Source organism: Dermochelys coriacea, chromosome 2, assembly GCF_009764565.3.
Source record: "Dermochelys coriacea isolate rDerCor1 chromosome 2, rDerCor1.pri.v4, whole genome shotgun sequence".
In the NCBI taxonomy this organism is placed as follows: domain Eukaryota; kingdom Metazoa; phylum Chordata; order Testudines; family Dermochelyidae; genus Dermochelys; species Dermochelys coriacea.
Window position 1 is genome coordinate 235268072 of NC_050069.1, and position 16075 is coordinate 235284146.

A 16075-nucleotide genomic window follows, 5' to 3' on the forward strand; every position below is an offset into this window, starting at 1 on the left:
AAATCAAAAACCCTAGTTGCAGATTTATTTTTGTTAATCCTTCCATTTAGTTTGAACTGAATTAGCTCATGATCACTTGAGCCAAGATTGTCCCCTACAACCATTTCTTCTATGAGGTCCTCGCTACTCACCAAAATTAAATCTAAAATGGCATCCCCTCTAGTCGGTTCAGCAACTACTTGATGAAGGAATCCATCAGCTATCGCATCTAGGAAAATCTGAGCCCTATTATTATTACTAGCATTGGTCCTCCAGTCTATATCTGGGAAGTTAAAGTCTCCCATGATCACGCAGTTTCCATTAGTATTTACTTTATTAAAGACATTAAAAAGGGCTCTATCCATATCCAAATTAGATCCCGGAGGTCTATAGAACACCCCAAGCACTATCGTAGGAGAGGCTTTACTAGTTTTCTTCCCCAATGTAATTTTTGCCCAGACGGACTCTGTCTTATCCATTGCATCGCTTCTTATTTCTTTACATTCTACCTCATCATTGATATACAATGCTACTCCACCACCTTTATCTTTGTTTCTGTCTTTCCTAAACAGCACATACCCTTTAATACCTGTAGTCCAGTCATGACTACTATTCCACCATGTTTCTGTTATCCCTATAATATCTGGGGGTATTCAATATCTGCACTGAGGGTTAGGTCAGTTTATCTAGTTCATTGAGAGGCCATAGACACTGACACTGAGGTCTGGATTAGTGGGGCTGGGTGAGGCCAATGCCCCATCCACCTTGGAAGCAGGTTTAACATAACACAGACAATTAATCAGGAGAAGAATGGTCCTTGGGCTGAATTATGCCTCCCGTTCCCCCCCAGGTGGCCCCAGCAATTTCACTGAAGCTGCTTGGGAAGAAGGGGCAGACTGTAGCCTGCACATATTGTTCTAAAGAGGGACCCCCAAGCCAAAGTCTGAGAGTAGAAGCAGTATCTGCCTGTCCAGGCTCTGTATCTCATCACTGCAACCTGGATCTCAGAGGTGTGCTAAGGTGGCCATGCTGCACTGCACAGACTTTCTGACTTGGGCCTACAGCCTGAGCTGTGTTCACACTGGAAAATGACGAAGCTTAGACCCAAGTCAAAGTAGGACTCAGGCTCTGACTCACCCCCCTCGCAGGGCCCTTATCGTGGGATCCTGAGTGCTTACTAGTCTGAGTCAGACTGATTTGCCTGTGGGTGGAAAGAGGACTTGGGCTCAAACCTGAGTGAGCTCCTGGGATTAGGGTGCAGCAGGCTACCACAGCACTAAAACACCCCCAGCTGGCCCTTATTCGCTGACTCGCTGCCCGGCTCTCATTTTATCCTGTAGACGCTTCCCGTGGTGGTTGGGCTCTAGGACCCTCCCCGGGTCTCTGGGCCGGCTGCAGGTGTCTAGTGCAGTGGAGCCAGGCAGACGCAGCGCTGTCTCCAGCGCGCTCCTTGCAGGAGGCTCTGCAGAGCTGCACCGCCCTTTGCGCAGCTGCTGGCTGGGCTGGCAGGCGCGTTCCAAGGCCAGCCCAGGCTGAGTGGTGGCTCTCCAGCTCCCGGGCCATTTGTCTGCGCTTGCTCGGCCCCTTTGCACGATGGCCTGGCTGCTCCGAGGGCTCCCCGGGATGCTGGTTAAAGTGCGGCTCCCCCCGATGGCGCTGGGGACCCCGAGAGCAGCCGCCGGGCCCGGGCTGCTCACACGGACAGTGGTACCTGCTACGGAGCTCGGGGGAAGGCCTGGCAGGGCTCAGGCTGCTCTCAGGGCCGGGGCTGGGGCTGGGGCCAGGCCGCTCCCCCTGGCTCTCTGCCCCGCCCTGCAGGCTCCCCACCGGGGCACAGGCTTCTGTGCAGCTGAGCGCCCAGGCGAGCCCCCTCAGCTGTGCCCGGGACGGGGCCGCCCAATCCCTGCCCAGGACACTGCACCCCCTGCCCTGAGCGCGGGGGCTGTTCGGTGGTGGTGCCACGTGCCGCCTGCCGGGGGCTGCTGGCTGGGCGCTGCCTTCCCACCCGCACGTGGGTCGCTGGGTGCGCTAGGGGTGCTCGGCGCCCCGTATCTGGGAGCGGGTCCAGAGGCTTGGCTGAGAGCAAACGAGTTTCCCCGCTGGAAACTTCTGCAGTCTCCTGTGCCCACCTGGGCGGGGCTCCAGGGAACTGCTCGAAGCGTTGGAGTCTGGGAGGTGGAACTTCGGCTGGAGCTGACCGAGTGGGCCCCGCCGGCGCTCAGCACCCAGAGCGCCTGGTCAGGCTGTGTCTGGAGGCAGCAGGGAAAATTCATGCTCCAGCTGAAGGAACCACAGAAACCTTTCCCGCCGTTCTGTTGCCTGCCCGCCCATGTGCCCCTTTAGGCTCTGGGCAGGGCACTCATGGCCTGTGTTGATCCTGGCCTGCAGGAGATCATTTAGCTCACTGAGTGCCAACAAAGGTGCCATGCGAAATGGTGTTTGTGCTGAACACTTATCTGCCCTATATCCCATTCCCCAGAGCCTCCTATCTCAAGTCTTTTTTTAATGACTCTGAAGGCTTTTTTGATGGGTGAATTGCTTGCTAGATCAGGAATCGCTTTGTAAAATTAACCAGTAATTGGCAATCAATTAAACCTGTGGGGCATGCAATTATGAATATGGCAATGGTCTGTTTTTTCTCATCCCTTATCTGCCCCGTGTACATTCCTCTTCACCTTAGCTTAGCTTATTGCTGAATTATTTGGAGAGTCGTAGTTATCAGGGAAAAAGAAAAGGAGTACTTGTGGCACCTTAGAGACTAAATTTGTTAGTCTCTAAGGTGCCACAAGTACTCCTTTTCTTTTTGCGAATACAGACTAACACGGCTGCTACTCTGAAACCTGTGATTATGCAAGGCACTGAATTTAGCCGTATAGAGTGGAAATCTGTCAACTTCAAATTTGTTAGTCTCTAAGGTGCCACAAGTACTCCCTTTCTTTTTGCGAATACAGACTAACACGGCTGCTACTCTTAAACCAGTTATCAGGGATGTTCTGAGGTCACTGGTGAACACATAACATCCCTCCCCAAACAATTCATTGTTATCTCATAATATTGTTCATTACAATGGGGCCTCATTGTGCTAGGCATTGTACAAATTCAGACTAGCAGACAGTCCCTGCCCTAAGGAGTTTACAATCTATCCATCCCACCTCCCTGACCCACTAGAAAGAGGGGAAGGGTGACATTTCTGAGATTGCTGCTCCACTTGCCTGTGAATTTTTCAGATCCTAGTTAGTAGTTTAAAATAAAACTTCCCAGATTATACACCTGATACCAAATAGGCTAATATTTGCAATTCTATAAATATAACAGCTTCAGTTTGTGAGCAGCTGTGCTAATAACCTATTATTCCCTATCACCAGCATGTGTAGGAGTACTGGTAGTTCAGGCTTTTGTGACTTGGTACTCTGGGCTCCCCCTCCATATATCAATGATGAACCCATGCTCTGATTTTTGCTATCCCGCTCCCATTCATTTGTGTGTGTTCTAACCTATGGATGAGGTTGGGCAGCCACTCCATACATTGTGCGGGATATTTCACCACCATTGCTGACAATGTATAAGTGAGTTCCTCTAGTTCAGTGGTTCTCAACCTATTTACCATTGTGGGCCGCATATGTAGCTCTCTATGTGTTATGTGGGCTGCACCCACACAAATATATATATACTACCATGTGAGGATGTTACATGGGCCACATCATAGGGGCCGACTCTGTGGGTGCTCTGGGGCTGGAGCACCCACAGTGAAAAATTAGTGAGTGCTCTGCACCCACTGACAGCCAAGCTCCCCGCTTCACCACCTCCTCCTCCCCAAGCACGCCGTGTCCCCGCTCCTCTGCCTACCTCCTAGCGTTTCCCCTGGCCGCTGCCAAACAGCTGTTTGGCGGTGTGCTGGGAGGGAGGGGGAGGAGCTGGGGAAGAGGCGGGGCCGGAGCAGGGATGTGAGGAAGGGATTGGAATAGGGACAGGGAGGGGGAGGAGTTGGGGTTGGGACTTTGGGGAATGGGTTGGAATAGGGACAGGGAGGGGGCAGAGATTTTGGGGAAGAGGTTGGAATGGGGGCTCGGCAGGGCTGGGAAGAGGCAGGGCAGGGCTGCATGGAAGGGGTGGAATGGGGGCGGAAGGTCGAGGACCCAGGGGAAAGCCGGGAAGTCTGCGCCTATGGGCCACATGGGCCATGTACGCTGATTGGGCCACAAAGTGGCCCGTGGTTTGAGAACCATTACTCTAGTCTTTGATGGTCTGTAAATGAGGATAACATCTCTGTTAGCTTTGGCTCTGATTTCTAAGGGTCAAATTATGCCAAACCCTGCATGAATGTATAGAGGTGAAGAAGGTACACCAGCAGAGCAGTGACTAAGGGGCCTCTGTGCTGACCCCAGCCTGAATGGAGGGCCAAGCTTGGGGAGTTCCAGGACAGGGGCTGTGCTACACAGCTCCAGTATCTTTAACGTAAGTGGTGTGTAGGGACTGCAGTCACGGTTCCAGCCCATAGCATAGAGAGCCGGTGTGGAGTTTTGCACTGCAACAGCGTGCCCTGCTCCTCTGTTGGGTGTGGCAATATTCAGCTCCCAGCCCCACCTTCCTCACCTATATATTACTCACATAAACCTCAAGTATTCAGTTATTTGTGGGCAAAGTGAATTTTCAGCCTGATGTTGAAGTGGACAGTGGTCAACAGATTGCGTTTCAAAATGAGAAAAGCACATATTTTAAATTATATACTCTTTTCTTTTTCCAGTTAAAGAGGTGGGGTCTCTGACTAGACTGGATAAAACAGCTGTCACCACTGTTTGGCAAAAGAAATTGACTGCGGAACAGTTCTATATCATGAGAGAAAAAGGAACTGAACTGGTAAGCACGAGGTCCGATGCCTGTCAAGGAGACGGTACTGGAAATACATCTCATTTTGTTCATGTTTCTGGGCTTAATCCATCCTTCAGCTATTGGGGGTTGGGGAGAAACTTTCTCTGGGGGCTCTTTATCCCCATCTACTGCAGGATTTCTTTCCTCTGAAGTCTCTGGTGCTGGCCTAGATGGGCAACTGGTCTGATCCAGTGTGGCAGTTCCTGTGTGCTTGTAAGCTGGTGTGCAGACTCAGCCCTTTCTTTAGGGATTGTTTGAGTTCCAAAAACAAAGCTCAAAACCAAAACAAATCAACTCAAATTACTGGGGAATAATTGCTGGGCCCTTTCCAGCTCCAGCCAGAATACACCTTTCCCCTGTGGTTGCCAGCTTCCTCTTTCCTTTTATAACCCCACCCACAACAGCCATGTAATAGGCTGGAACAGAGTAACCCTTTATATGCCAGACCATGTTCATACCTTGTCATTCTGCTATATTTCATTCTCTAATTGAAAGGCCATATGGTTTAGTTCTATGTCACTAACTTGCCATGTGCCCTTGGACCAAATCATGTAACCTGTGTCTGTTTCCTTAGTTGTAAAATAAGGATAACAATTCTCTACCTCCCAGAGGGGCTATGAGGATTAGTTAGTTGTAGAGTACTTTGAAGTTGTTGAACTCTATATAAGTGACTTGATCTGTGAGGTGCTGCACACTTCATGAGCTTAGAAGGTCGTGACACTGGCTCCACTACCTGGATGATTTACACATTTGATGTTAGACTGTATTCTGGAAGCTTTTGAAGGCAGGGGCAATCTTCACTGTTAATCTAAAGGCATATTCCCCTTGATTTTGTGCGCGTGTGTGTTGTTTGTTCCTCAAAGGCCTCCTGTGAAGCCGTCTGTTTTTTTCCCGTTTCAAATCTGACCCCCTACATGTTTGTTCCAGATGTTGAGCCTTGAAAGTAGTATGTTAATACTATGTTGGTTTTTAGCCATTTACCGGAATCTATCTGAATAACAGAGATCCAGGAATGTACCATTGTATATACTGCAATGCCCCATTGTTCAGGTAAAATCCTCAAAATTCCAGCATAAATGGCTGTCCTAAGAGCTTCTTAGTATGACAGGCAGTGTAATATATTCTTAACGGGGGGAAAAATCATAGCCCAGACTATCAAAAAATCCTTTGATGCCAACATACGAAAAACTGCATGAGATTTCCAAGAAGTTGGCAGGGACATGGCTGTGTATTGGGCCCTGTTCTTAAGCACATGAAGATCCCTAATAACACCTATTACTTACTTGTTTGCTAACAGTGGGCCTGGTACATTACAAGGAAGTAAGAAAACATGATGACCTTCTAAGATGCTTGCGGTGTAATTCAAAACAAACTGGACACACAGCACCTGGCCCACAGGGAAGAGTTGGAGGTGATGTAAGAGGTTGCAGCACATTCAGAGTCGGGCAAAAGTAATCTGGGCCCAGCCCCTAGGCATATCATAATGCTGTGTGCTCCTTCCCCATCACTTGGAATGGTGGAGACAGAAGGACCTCCTCACTTCATAGAGGCAGGTGCGGCTGCATGGGGCCCATTTCTTCCCCGCCTAGGGGCAGAAGCAGGGTCCTTCCTCCTCTTAAGAATGCAGAAAGGGTTCCCTCTGGAGAGAGCAGGCACCTCCCACTCATCCCTGTACTTTTCCCGGGGTGTATCTGCTCGAGTGACAGGGCCAGGGCTTCTGCACTCTTCCCCTGCTGCACAGAGGCCTCTATTGGTTGATATGGGCTGCGCTCCAAAGCAGCAGATCTTGGAGCTAATACCCCATTGAGATTAATGGGGAAGATCACACCTCTGAGCTATTGTTTCAGGATGTCTGAAGACTCAGGCAAACATGACTTCATTGATTACACTTGTGTCATGTTTTCAACCAGGAGGGCTTGAAACCTACTTTTTTTTTTAAAAAACAGAGAGTCTGATATAGTCACATGACTCCAGAAGCTGGGACTTAGGCATGTCCTATAGTGTTTGTCTTCATCCAGCTCTGAGCATCGGTCATTTTGAAAGGCTTTGCAGAAGTGTGTTTTAAGGAGGGATTTAAAAGAAGAATGAGAAATTATTGGGATAAAACTACAAGAAAAGAAAAATAAATGGGGATCAGTCACTTCTCTGAATAATGGGAGAAGACTGGGACTTGATGTATGGAATTTTATGTTGTAAGAGTTTTAGCTTTAGAAAAGATTAATTAGGGCCTTTAATTCAGCCATTGAAGATTCCATCCTACCACAAACACTCATGTATATTTTCATTTCTTTCATATTAAATCCCAAAAAAAGTGACTGGATGATCCTTTCCTTAACTTTATTTGTAAGACTGTCAGAGTTATGGATAAACAAATAGAATATATTCTCCTAGAGTGAGCCAAGCTGGTGTTGCTATTGACAACTATTCTAGCTTTGACATGTCTTCACAGGTTTACAGACAAATTGCAGTTCTGATTCTAGATGCTGGAAAGGCATTCAGTAAAGTGAACTGAGAATGTACATTACAGCTGGGAAGAAAGGCAGGTATTATTATTAAAGCCAAACTCTTATATAGCACTTTTCATCAGTAGATCTCACAGCATTTCATAAAGGAGGTTACTATCTTTATCACCATATCCCAGTTGGGGAAACTGAGGCACAGAGCAAGGACGTGACTTGCCCAGGGTCACTCAGAAGGAAAATAGAAGAGCCAGGAATAGAAACCAGATCTTCTGAATCCCCATCCAGTGCTGTATCCACTAAGCAACACAATCACTGACTTTGGAGCTAGGCAGGGCTGTTGTGCCCAGGCATAGTTGCTTCTGAGTCTATGTAGAAGAGGTTCAGGGATAGATAACAAGAATGATTAGAGGCATAGAAAAACATTTGTATGAAGAGAGAGTGAAAAGATTGGATCTGCTTACCTTTGAAAGGAGACAAATAAGAGAGAGAATGATAATGTATGGTAGAGAGAAGGTAGACAAGGCATATTCACCCTGTCCCATAACAGAAAAACAAAGGGACAATCAGTGAAATTGAAAGGTGGCAGATTTAAAGGAAAGGGAAATATTAGTTTGCATCATTAGCCTGGGGAATTCATTGCCCTAGAAGATATTGAGGCCAAGACCTTATCAGGATTCAAAAAGGAACTGGACATTTATATGGATGACAAAAATATCCAGAGTTATAATAGTAAAACACACCCAAGAGTTTGGGAAGGAATATAAAACCTTGTGTTCCATGGCATAAGCTAACCTCTAACAAATGGAAGTAAAGAAGAAACTCTCCTTGTGGGCAGGTTATTTCATAACTGCCCACTGCAGGGTTTTGCACCATCTTCTGAAGCAGCAGTTGCTGACCACTTTTGGAGACAGAACACTGCACCAAATAGGCCACTGGTTTGATCCAGCATGATGATTCCCCCTTATCTCAGATGTTTATTGTCCACAGAGGCACTCACCAAGGATTTCCATCGCCCCTCCTACTTTCAGGTTAGCCAAAGAGTTTTGACAGTTGCAGAATTATCAGGGGCACTAAGGGCTTGATCCTGAAAGTAACAGAAGGGAAGTAAGGAAAAGTGGTCATTAGACTGCCTAGCCCTGAGAAGTACTTACCGGCCAGCTGAGTAGTCCTTCTCCAGACCCTGTTCTTCTGGAGGCAGTGCATCAGCTTTACTCTGCTGTAGAGCAGCAGTCTTGGTTTTCTATTAAAATTGTTACTGTACACCTACTTTTATATAGTGAGGATGGTTGCAGCCAACCCACTGTGTCTGAGCACCATAGTATCTGCCCCCAGGCCTCCCTCCTTTCCCCCTATCAGATCTTCAGGGACACAAGTGCCTAGGAAATGTGGCATGGGAATCTGTCTACTATTCTCTGCATACCCTTGACATTACTGTTCTGTGAGGGGCGGATTTTCTAAGATAATTAGGTGCCTTTAAGAAGCAGACAGGCATCTAGTTGGATGTTCAAAGGCACCTAAGCAGGTTAGGTGCCAAACTCCTGCTAAGCAAATGGCAGTTAAGTGCCTAACCTACTCCCACTACAAGGAATTTTCAAATACCTTTGAAAATCTGGCCCTGAGTGCCTATGCTTTTCCTCTCCATACCCCCCATATCAGCACTACACACTCTGCAAGATCATCAACATCTAAGTTTGTCAACAGGGTGTCTAGGAATGTTATATGCAGATGACTCTACTGTCTGTAACTGAGCCAGAAAAGATGGTTCCTCATATTTTGGACCTAGGTAATTGCCTTGTATATTTCCAGCTAAGAGTTAAATTGGGATAAGGCTGAAATCATACCAATTTCTATAAATGTTTTAAAACATACATTTCAGACTAGAACTTCAGTGGGAACCTGAGGAACTGCTATAAAATAAAAATAAAACAACGTAAAGGCTATAGTAAAAATGAAGCTGGACCCAGCAATAAATGGTGATAAAACTAGATCATGGTAATTGGGAACTGACTAAATTCACCTTTGGGTGAGCATGGAAATATAATACCAATAAACACTGCTTAAACTTTTGTAGCTTTTTAGATCATTGCCCATAAACACTTTTAAAAAAATCAATGTTCAGAAGCTAGTAAGATGTTGCAAAACTCCGTGGAGACAAGGTAAAAAGCCTGAAATAGGCTAGAAGAGTGATGCCTTCCAGCAGATCAGGGAGATTTTAAATTCCCAAATTGCAAAAACAATTGCTGTTCCTTTACATTAAAGCATCCTTTATATTGAATGTTAAATAAAGACGGAAGCATGAAGATGGGTCAGTATTAAAGAGAATTGTGTCAGTTGCTTTCATTTGTACTAAACTTCTAGTCTTATTGCAATAAAACACACACACACACACACACACACACACACAGACCTTGTAACACACTGCTTTAGAAAAGCATGGCTATAGCTGTCATATAAATTAGGCTTTGATCCATTGCTACATGGGAAAAAAAATCACATTCTGGAACAGCCTATCCTTTAAGATTGGAAATAGGAAAATTCATAGGTTAAAATGGACTGAGAGAAAAAAATTCCATGAATCAATTTTTTAAGAAGGATCTACACAATGCTAATAGAAAAACTAGTATTTGAAAAGAGAATCATTCATCATAGTTTAGCTGAGTTGTACACACACACACAAAGAACTTCACAATAAAAAAAATCTGTATTTTTTTAAAATGCATCGGAGTTTTAGCCAAGGATAAACAAAAAGTTCTCTCTATATATCTATATACTTATTACTCTCTGCTACCAGATGCTCAGTGGAAAAGGTTCAAAATACATGGAACAAAGACCTCAACCTTCTTAGATAGCGAATTATGGAGTTTTAATGAAAACTCAAATCTTCAATAACCACACAGCTGAGACTTCTACTGCAAAAAGCATTTTTAGAATTATCAGGACTCCATCGAGGTGGCTAAAGTAGAAATCAAAGCAAATGACATGTGTTGGAGATATAGTATGGTGAAGGCTAATCTAATGCATATGTTTTAGGAAAGTCCAGTTATCCATAAATTCTGCGATTAAGTACTTCAAAGGACAAATATGATCTTGAACAGCAGTATTTTTGTGGCTACTAAAATGTTTCTGTTAGAGGATAAGTGATATACCTACTAGTAAACCACACAGGGACAATTTCTGTTTGAAAGCTGGTTTAATAGCTGAGAAGATTGATCCTTTGAAAATGGAAAACCTCTCCAGTAAGGTTTAAACATTGTAAAACTGGTGTAGAAGACTGAATGAACTAGTAATTTAGGGACAGATCCAAAACTGGTTGAGGTTGTAGTGGAAAAATTTCCATTGACTTCACTAGGTTTCAGATAAGGCCCTTACAGAGTATCATCCATTTAAATGAACAGAAGGATAAATGTAAGGAAATGTGGTTGTTTCTTGACAATTTATCAATATTCTGTTGTAATTTTCATGTACTATGTGTGGAGTGATGGTGGGGAGTTAGTGTATCAACATGTAGAGCTTATTCTTGTGTTCTGGAAATAAAACGATTAAAACAGACAAAAAGAAGCAGAAGTAGATGAAGTTTTAACTAGATGACTCTATTGGCTCAGGCCATGCCTTAGGAAGCTGCATGTGGCTCTTCCCCTGCCCATATGTGTTGGGGCAAAGCTGTCTCAGATGCTGCAAAGAGCCTTGCATAGCTGGAGTGGGGCAGGACTGGGGACCACATAATGTCTCTTCACCAACCCATATGGGGAATCTTCAGGCTCTGTTAACTTTCCTGCCATGAGCCTCTGTAGTACTGTCGAATACAAACCATGAGGTGAGCGGACAGGTTTTCCTCAGCAGATGACAGCTGGAGGAGCCCTGGAGAACTGGTTCAGTTGAAGCCTTGCAGTACAGTGCAGATGCACCAGGTCTCTGTGTGATAATCGGTCCTGGCTTCTAGCAGACCCCTTAGATCCCTAGGTGTTGGGGGCCAAACTCTGCACATCTTTTGCAAACCTGTAGCTGAGCATTTTCAATAATACTTTGTGCCTTTGTATAATAGATGGAGCAGTAGCCCTTAGAAGAGTGATCCTCCAGTCATTCCTTTGCTACAGTCTCTCATATACTTGCAAAGATATTGCTTGTAAAATATTTACAGTTATTTACAAATTATGTGCCAGATGTACATTGCTACTTTTGACTTGAATTAAAGTGAACACTGGCCATTTTAGAAACATTAAATGTTATGCTCAAATAAATGTGTTAGTCTCTAAGGTGCCACTAGTACTCCTTTTCTTTTTAGATATTACTATGTCTTTCTGAAAGGCACAGAAATAAGATTGTCATCGTTTCATCGTGCCCCACCATAACATGCATATTTATCTTAATTAAATGTTTCACTTTAGAGCATTTGTGATACAAGATTCCCTTCTGTTACTGGAAACTCTTCAATGGTGGCAGTGTCTCTGTTTACCACTAGGTGCCACTGTAAGCATTGATTTTTGGGGAGCATTGAGAAAGCTGGCCCAGGAATAAGAGAATGAAAACCTGAGTGGAGACCTTCAGGATTTGTTCTTCAGTATATTTAGCATAGTAGTGCGATCAGTCTTGATTTGTTGCAATGATTTACAAATCTCTTATCCGTAGAAATGAACAATTCTGAATTACTGTCATTAATAAATCCTACTTTATAATAGATTTTAAGATGAATGTGGAACTAGTTCTATATTGGTAATAATCCCATAGATTAACCGTTAGGTTCTCTCTTTTTAAATGTCTTCTTAGAGAATTAAAATGGATGTAAAAAGGAACCCTTAAGGCAAATAAACTGAAATTGTTTCAATCTTGAATACCATACATTTTTCATGCCATGCTGTTCTGTGATTGATGTAAAATCTTCAGGTTTTGTATTGATTAGCTATATTGATTTGCATTACCTTTGACTTTATTTTTCCTTCCAACAGAATTTTGAATTGTATCTTCTGAGCAAAAGTTGGCTCAAGGATTCCCACCCCCAGTCTCTTATCTTTTTCAGCATATTTTTTTCCAGTTCCTGTTTAACCACAAGTAGTAGTTGTCTCTGTAATGCTAATTGTCACCTCTTGGGGGCAGTAGATCATTGTATTCTAGAAAGCTCCATAGACTTGTGTAGAATTGATCTGCCTGACTTTTTTTAGTTACCACTTGTCGCTTTTGCTGTTTGAAGCAGCAGTTGCTCTGATGTATGAATCTTGTCTGGAAGGTTAAACTAATGAGACTCCAAAACTTATTGTAATTTTCAACTTTGATTTTTTAAAAATAATGTATTTGGAAGCATAAGGTTTCAAACTGTGGCCTTTGGAGCTCTATGGAAAGTGCCTAGTGTGGTTAGCTATTTGGAAAGCCATTTTCAAACACAGTAGAAGGCTGGACCACCACTGGTGAGACAGAAGCTTATAGTCAAGCAAGAACAAGAAATCTATTAGGTGAAAAGGTTCTGGAACAGTGATGTGCAGTGAAAAAGATGCTTACTGAGCCAAATGCTATTTAAAAAAACCCAAACACAAACAAACAAAAACAAAGGTGAAGGAGACAAGTATCGGGGGTAGCCGTGTTAGTCTGTATCCACAAAAACAACAAGGAGTCTGGTGGCACCTTAAAAACTAATAGATTTATTTGGGCATAAGCTTTCGTGGGTAAAAAACCACTTCTTCAGATGCATGGAGTGAAAATTACAGATGCATGTATTAACATACAAAAGCCAGTAGGAGAACACTTCAATCTTCCTGGACATTCTATAACAGATTTAAAAGTAGCTACACTGGAACAAAAAACTTCAGAAATGGACTTCAAAGAGAAACAGCAGAACTAAAATTCATTTGCAAATTTAACACCATTAATTTGGGCTTGAATAGGGACTGGGAGTGGCTGGCTCATTACAAAAGCAGCTTTGCCTCTCCTGGAATTGACACCTCCTCATCAATTACTGGGAGTGGACTACATCCACCCTGATCGAATTGGCCCTGTCAACGCTGGTTCTCCACTTGTGAGGTAACTCCCTTCTCTTCATGTGTCATTATATAATGCCTGCATCTATAATTTTCACTCCATGCATCTGAAGAAGTGGTTTTTTACCCTCGAAAGCTTATGCCCAAATAAATCTGTTAGTCTTTAAGGTGCCAAAGGTGAAGGAGAGAGTAGAAGGAAAAGCCAGTTTTTCCTATTGAAAACAACAGAAAAAAGTCTGATTAACATCTATATTCTTGATTAACAACAAGATCTGCTGTCCTCAGTAGGTCAGAGAAGAAATACGATTCTGGCACTGGATGGCCTTCATTTTCAGAAACTTTTGGTGCATGTGGTACAGATGAATGCAATGCCAATATCCTGAGGCGTCCAGATACCTCATTGGGATCAACTAGCACAGAAGTCATTTGCAAACAGGTACATTTATCTTTAAGGTGGTAGGAAGGACTTTATGGTGTTTTCTTCTTTCCTCATCTTTCTTTCATTGTCTGCATAGTTTGCCATATAACAATAACTAGAGATTGGTCCCTTTTGGCCTTGGAATCTATCACTGTGATCATCTAGTCTGACCTCCTGCATAACACAGGCCATAGAACTTCACCAGAGTAATTCTTAGAGAATATCTTTAGGAAAACACCCAGTCTTGGATTTAAAAATTGTCAGTGGTGGAGAATTGACCATAAACCTTAGTAAATTGTTCCAATGGTTAGTAACCTGCACTGTCAAAAATATACACCTTATTTACAGTCTGAATTGTCTAGCTTCAACTACCAGCCACTGGATTGTTATACCTTTCTGTGCTAGATTGAAGAACCCATTATTAAATATATGTTCCCCATAAAATACTTATAGACTGTATTCAAGTCATCCCTTAGCAGCCTTTGTTAAACTAAATATATTGAGCTCTTTGAGTCTTTCACTATAAGGAAAGTTTTCTAACCCTTTAATCATCCTTGTGGCTCTTCTCTGAACTCTCTCTAATTTAACAATCTCCTTCTTGAATTGTGGGCACCAGAACTGGACAAAGTATTCTAGCAATGAGAGCATCAGTACCAAATACAGAGGTAAAATAACCTCTCTACTTCTACTCAAAATTCCCCCGTTTGTGCATTCCAAGATCAAATTAGTTCTCTTGGTCACAACATCACATTGGGAGTTCATGTTTAGCAGATTATCCACCTCGACCCCCAAAGGGTAAAACTTTCAAAATGTCTAAGTGACTTTGGCATCTAAGCCCCATTGAAAGTAAATGGGACTTAAATTTCTAAGTCACTCAGGTGCTTTTGAAAATGTTACTTGGTGTGTGAATTTATATAAAATCTTTGTGGATATGTTTTGTTTGCATCCATGCAGTTAGCGAATTAGTCTGTCTGGATGTATCTATAAGTATTATGATACTACTGAAAAGTTTTATTTCTCATCCCTTGGGATCAGATATGTGAGTCAAGATCAAAGCAGTATCAGCTATAAAAATCCATTTTTGGTTGAGGGAACAATCATAAGGATTGAGGGAACAAGATAAGATGAGTATCTGTTAGGTACACTCAGGTTGGAATTTAGGAACAAAAATCTATTACACCAATTCACTAGAGATTATTTTATGTGACCAACTGTTACAAACATGTCTGGGGTGTTTGGCCACACTTTGTAGGCCCTGATGCCTCAGAGTGTACCAGAGGTGTGAAGATAGGATTGACAAAGTATTCCATAGAGGTTAGCAAGAATTTTGTGTGCATAAGACCTGCAGAACCAGGTTGTATCTTGCCTACAGCAGGGCCAGGTTCTGTAATGAGTACATCTTATTGTGTATTACTGCTAACCTGGAAAGACTGGGATCTCTTAGAACAACTCATAACCTCACATTCCTTTGGATATCTTTACAGCTTGTGAACTTGCTGTTAGCTTTGTGCTGATCCCACACCTCATGCTGTGAGTGTAGAAAATCTTTTCTTAAAGAAATTTCTGAGTAGCCTGTAGGGTTTCTTTTTCCCCTGAGTTGTCACTCTTAACTAAGTTGTGGAATAGCACTGCACTGCAGAACATGGAGTGCTGTCGAATATTCTACCTTGAAGACATTTGTGTTCACTTAACTAATGATTGTTTTTCTGTTGCAGTGTGATGCCCATCTTGGTCATGTGTTTGATGATGGTCCCAGACCTTCTGGACAAAGGTTCTGTATCAACAGTGTTTCGTTAACATAAGAACGGCCATACTGGGTCAGACCAAAGGTCCATCCAGCCCAGTATCCTGTCTGCTGACAGTGGCCAATGCCAGGTGCCCCAGAGGGAGTGAACCTAACAGATAATGATCAAGTGATCTCTCTCCTGCCATCCATCTCCACCCTCTGACAAACAGAGGCTAGGGACACCATTTCTTAACCATCCTGGTTAATAGCCATTAATGGACTTAAATTCCATGAATTTATCTAGTTCTCTTTTAAACCCTGTTATAGTCCTAGTCTTCACAACTTCCTCAGGCAAGGAGTTCCACAGGTTGACTGTATGCTGTGTGAAGAACTTCCTTTTATTTGTTTTAAACCTGCTGCCCATTAATTTCATTTGGTGGCCTCTAGTTCTTATATTATGGGAACAAGTAAATAACTTTTCCATACTCACTTACTCCACTCCACTCATGATTTTATATACCTCTATCATATCCCCCCTTAGTCTCCTCTTTTCCAAGATGAAAAGTCCTAGCCTCTTTAATCTCTCCTCATATGGGACCTGTTCCAAACCCCTAATCATTTTAGTTGCACTTCTCTGAATCTTTTCTAATGCCAG

At 43.3% G+C, this 16075-nt stretch overlaps 1 protein-coding gene across 1 annotated transcript; it reads left to right on the top strand.

The window, feature by feature from the left end:
* Positions 1-1572: 1572 nt before the first annotated feature.
* Positions 1573-15496, top strand: MSRB2 (methionine sulfoxide reductase B2). The gene is made up of 6 exons (XM_038389111.1): positions 1573-1686; positions 1798-1990; positions 4724-4836; positions 5822-5898; positions 13565-13712; positions 15410-15496. The coding sequence occupies exons 1-6, from the start codon at positions 1573-1575 to the stop codon at positions 15494-15496; spliced, it is 732 nt and encodes a 243-aa protein (XP_038245039.1).
* The last annotated feature ends 579 nt before the right edge of the window (positions 15497-16075 follow it).